General features: G+C 34.3%; 1 protein-coding gene across 1 annotated transcript; it reads right to left on the bottom strand.

Annotated features, from left to right (window-relative positions):
• Positions 1-1,553: 1,553 nt before the first annotated feature.
• On the bottom strand, positions 1,554-3,686 carry LOC132162280 (zinc finger BED domain-containing protein RICESLEEPER 2-like). The gene is made up of 3 exons (XM_059572535.1): positions 3,050-3,686; positions 1,703-2,940; positions 1,554-1,601 (listed from the first exon to the last, which is right to left on the bottom strand). Exons 1-3 carry the CDS (start codon positions 3,684-3,686, stop codon positions 1,554-1,556), a joined length of 1,923 nt encoding a protein of 640 aa, XP_059428518.1.
• Between the last annotated feature and the right edge of the window lie 1,330 nt (positions 3,687-5,016).

Genomic DNA, 5,016 nt, shown 5'->3' with positions numbered 1-5,016 from the left:
TATCACTTAAGATTGGAGTAATTAGTAAGTATTCAAAACTGAGATGAGTAAATGCACATAAAAATTAAACATTGGAAAATGAGGATATCAGGAAACAGTATGTGTGATGTGTTCCACTTGCAGTTGACACTGACCAGCCTGGCCGTGAGCCGTGACCCACACCCACACTGCAATCCATGTAAAATAGTACCAATGTAAAATTCAGGACAAATATAACTTACAAATTACAATAGCATTAAAGCAGAAATTAAAAACACCTAAAATTACAAGCTTAGACAATTATATTAGGGCCTTACAAATCTAGCAACTTCAAATTGAAGAAAACAAGTAATCTCAACAGATAGCAGCAGCATAAAACAAATTAGAAATTGAGTCACAAGCCACAAACATATAGCAGAAGCAGTAACATAAACCAGTGCATCAGGTAATTTTCCAAGTTAATTCCAACTGCCAATTACAAATCAGGTAATTCCAAATGCCAATTACAAATCAGGTAAGATTCACTATAAGTCTATAACAAGTTATATCCAAGACAAATTGTCAAATAGTACCAATGTAAAATTCAGGACAAATATAACTTACAAATTACAATAGCATTAAAGCAGAAATTAAAAACACCTAAAATTACAAGCTTAGACAATTATATTAGGGCCTTACAAATCAAGCAACTTCAAATTGAAAAAAAACAAGTAATCTCAACAGATAGCAGTAGCATAAAACAAATTAGAAATTGAGTCACAAGCCACAAACATATAGCAGAAGCAGTAGCATAAAGTTATAAACCAGTGCATCACAACTAATCTCAACAGATAGCAACCACAGAGTCATAAGCATAATTGCATAATTGCATAAACCAGTGTATGATGTCTATCCCAACTAATCACAACTCAGTAGCATAAAGAAATAAATATGATATTTATAAGCACATTTTTTAGAGATTTTCAGGTATATAAAATGCAACAACTTAAAAATACCAAACTAGTAGTAGTAACAAGCATATGAAAATGTGGCAGCTTTTAACGAAGTTTCTTAAAAGCGGAGACAAGGAGCCAATGAATAAATAATCACTGCAAACACAAACCAACCAAAAATATTGTTAGCAAATTTTTACTCCCTTGCATTTAGTTAGTCAAAGACACAAAGTCTTTGACCTTTAATAAACAAGTCAAGGGAGGTTCAAATAATCAAATTTTCAAATAAAATTTTTGCTGCAAAATGAAAACAATTAAATGAACAAGGAAGAAAGATATTACCTTAACAGACTCAAATGATCAAGAGAGTTTCCAACAAAAGTACAATATGGCACATTGGCACTTAAACATTTCAAAATAAAACATAGTTATCAAAATACAGACTTAATAAGCAAAGGGAGACCGAATCCAAACATTTCAAAATAAAACATAGTTAGCAAAATACAGACTTAATAAGCAAATGGAGACTGAAACCAAAAATGAAGTGTTCAAATTACAAACTTAAAGAAGTAAAGGATTGAAATAGATTGTAAATTGTAATAGTAATACACTCCCTGTCTGAAATTCTGCATCACATCACATTCAGGTAGTTGAAGTTGTAGTTGTAGGCAACTCCACTTCAACCAATTTCTACAAAAACAAACACAAATTTAATATGGCCAGTTCATGCATAAATAAAATTTAGTAAAACTCTAAATAGTCTAAATACATAAATTGGAAACAAAACTTACATCACCAGCAGATTTTCTCTTGATGCCATGAAGTGCTCTCACCCAATCTGAACCACATAAGAGCATCTGAACAGTGTCAGGGGATAATGATGCTCTATGGGGTTCAATAACCCTACCACCAGCACTGAAGGAGAATTCAGAAGCAACTGTACTTATGGGAACAGCCAAGATATCCTTTGCCATTCTAGACAATATACGGTACTTCAAGGCATTGCATTTCCACCATGCCAAAGCATCAAAATTTGTTTCCATATATACTCCATTCTCATTCTTACCACAAATGTAAACATCCTCTTCAAGATAAACATCCAAATCTGTTTTAATGGGCCGGATGATGTCACTACTTCTTATATGGTCAGCAAACCTTGATCGACCTTCAGAAATTTTGGACACCACATCTCCAACAATTGCACTTGAGGAAGAACAAGAAGGAACATTTACTTGGGCAAGTTGGGCAGTTTCTTGCAATATACAAGCCGTATGGGCATAAACATATGACTCAAATAACTCTTTCAGAACTGCCAACACATTGTTAATGTGACAACAAGCTTCGGTCAAAGGATAAATGATAGGGAAACAGAAATTGATCAACTTCATCTTGTATCTAGGATCCAAGACAGCAGCTATGGACATGAACAAATTGCTATCACCCCAATACTTATCAAATTTGTCACTCATCCTACTTGCCATTGACCTCATGTACTCATTCCTATCATCACACTTGATCATCAAAACTTCTTTCATCCTCCAAACCTCAGGTAAATACAGATTTGCAGTAGGGTACTCACTACCAGAAACAACATTGGTTACATCATTGAAAACTGACAAAACCTGGTTCACATTACCCACCATTTCCCACTGTTCTAGAGTTACAACCCACTGAAATGCTTGCTCAACTCTATGGTACCTAGGGAACACTTCTTTAAACTTAATTGCAGTGTCCAACATCAAATAGGTGTTGTTCCAACGTGTGGGGACATCTAAAATCAGCTTCTTACAGGGTAAATGCAATCTCTTTGCTATCTCACTAAACACATTCAACCTACTTTCAGACGTCACAATATATTTTATGCCCTGCCTAACATCATCTATAATACCCCTAATTTCAGCAAGCCCAAATTGCACCAACAAGTTTGTAATGTGTGCACAACACCTAACATGAAACAACCTACCCCCAACCAACAAAGCATTCTTCAACTCAAAATCATCTTTTATAATTCTAATTGCAGAATCATTAGCTGAAGCATTATCAACAGTAATGGTATGAATTTTATCCTCAATTCCCCAATCAGAAAAACAATTCCTTAATGCATCAGCAATCACAACACCAGAATGTGGAGGAGGTACATTGCAAAAATTTAAAATTCTTTTTTGGAGGCACCAAGTTGAATCCACAAAATGGCAAGTCACCACCATATATGACATTCTTTGACAAGAGGTCCACATATCGGTGGTGATGTTCCACACCATCATTGTCACTGCTAGGCTCAAATGACAAAGTACTTTGCTTTTTAGAACTACTAAACTCAACATATCTTACACATGAAGTCAAATGCCTATTTAGGGTTGAGGTAGTACTAGATTTTTCAATAGCAAACAATCTCTTACACCAATTGCATTGTGATTTTTTAACCCCTCCTATTGTAACTGAAACAAAGTCATTCCAGACTTTGGAAGTCTTTTGCCTTTCCCTCTTTTGATATTGTCTATTCTCACTCAGGCCACTTCCATCCCCATCCCCATCCCCAGCCTCTTCGCCCCCATCCACATCCCCATCCCCAGCCGCAGCCGCAGCCGCAACCCCAGCCCCATCACCAGCCCCATCCCCACCAACAGCAGGACAAACAGTGTTAACAGGTTGGCTTGGGTTATTTTCAGTGCTACCAGACTCAACAGATACAGGTGTAGGGATCACAGTACATGTATCATCAAGTACATCAACTTCAATACCTTCCAATTCCATAGACTGACTCGTAATCTCCATAACTGTTAATTAAAAAATTTAATTGATGAGCAACTTCTATCTTTCTATGTTCAAATTTCAAAGATGGCAAAATTTTACACACAAATAATTCATAGTTGTTCTAACCCTAAACAGCAAATAGGAAAATAAGTCATAGTTGTTGAAACCCTAAACAGAAAACAGGAAAATAATTCATAGTTGTTCTAACCCTAAACATAACAAAGGAAAATAATTCATAGTTGTTCTAACCCTAAACAGCAAACAGGAAAATAATTCATAGTTGTTGTAACCCTAAACAGAAAACAGAAAAATAATTCATAGTTGTTCTAACCCTGAACAGAACATAGGAAAATAATTCATAGTTGTTCTAACCCTAAACAGAAGACTGGAAAATAATTCAAAGTTGTTTTAACCCTAAACAGAAAACAGAATGCATTTGTATCCATAGTTGTTCAAACCATAAACAGAAAACAGAATGCATTTGTATCCATAGTTGTTCAAACCCTAAACAGAAAACAGAAAAATTAGTTGAAATAGTTGTTCTAACCCTAAACAGAAAACATAATGCATTTGCAGCATTTGTATCCATAGTTGTTCAAACCCTAAACAGAAAACAGAAAAATTAGTTGAAATAGTTGTTCTAACCCTAAACAAAAGACAGGAAAATAATTCAAAGTTGTTCTAACCCTAAACAGAAAACAGAAAAATTAGTTGAAATATTTGTTCAAACCCTAAACAGAAAACAGAATGCATTTGTATCCATAGTTGTTCAAACCCTAAACAGAAAACAGAAAAATTAGTTGAAATAGTTGTTCTAACCCTAAACAGAAGACAGGAAAATAATTCAAAGTTGTTCTAACCCTAAACAGAAAACAGAAAAATTAGTTGAAATATTTGTTCAAACCCTAAACAGAAAACAGAATGCATTTGTATCCATAGTTGTTCAAACCCTAAACAGAAAACAGAAAAATTAGTTGAAATAGTTGTTCTAACCCTAAACAGAAGACAGGAAAATAATTCAAAGTTGTTCTAACCCTAAACAGAAAATAGAATGCATTTGTATCCATAGTTGTTCAAATCCTAAACAGAAAACAGAAAAATTTAACATAGCAAGTTTTTTTAAAAACCTCAAGGCTCAAGCAATTTCCAAAATCCAATTCGGATTGTAGCTTGCAAATTCGATAGACCTTCCTCACTGAAATTAAGATATTAGAAACATTAGTTTACCAAATACCAAATTTTGAAACAGCCAAAACATAATAAATGGAATAAATAAATAAAACTTACCAAAATTGAAATAGTTAGGAACGAGGGTTCAGGAGAAAAACATAACTTAAATGCAGAAGTCTGA

Source organism: Corylus avellana, chromosome ca9, assembly GCF_901000735.1.
Source record: "Corylus avellana chromosome ca9, CavTom2PMs-1.0".
NCBI classification, from domain to species: domain Eukaryota; kingdom Viridiplantae; phylum Streptophyta; class Magnoliopsida; order Fagales; family Betulaceae; genus Corylus; species Corylus avellana.
This window is presented reverse-complemented; position numbering and strand designations above follow the sequence as displayed.

What these genes read in the sequence shown, in the direction of transcription:
- LOC132162280 (XM_059572535.1), bottom strand. Translation starts at nt 3,686, where the DNA reads ATGGAGATTACGAGTCAGTCTATGGAATTGGAAGGTATTGAAGTTGAT. An exon ending in GAATTTTAAATTTTTGCAAT is followed by an intron (nt 2,941 to 3,049) that starts GTACCTCCTCCA and finishes ATAATGCTTCAG; the next exon opens with CTAATGATTCTGCAATTAGA. An exon ending in AGAGAAAATCTGCTGGTGAT is followed by an intron (nt 1,602 to 1,702) that starts GTAAGTTTTGTT and finishes TTGTTTTTGTAG; the next exon opens with AAATTGGTTGAAGTGGAGTT.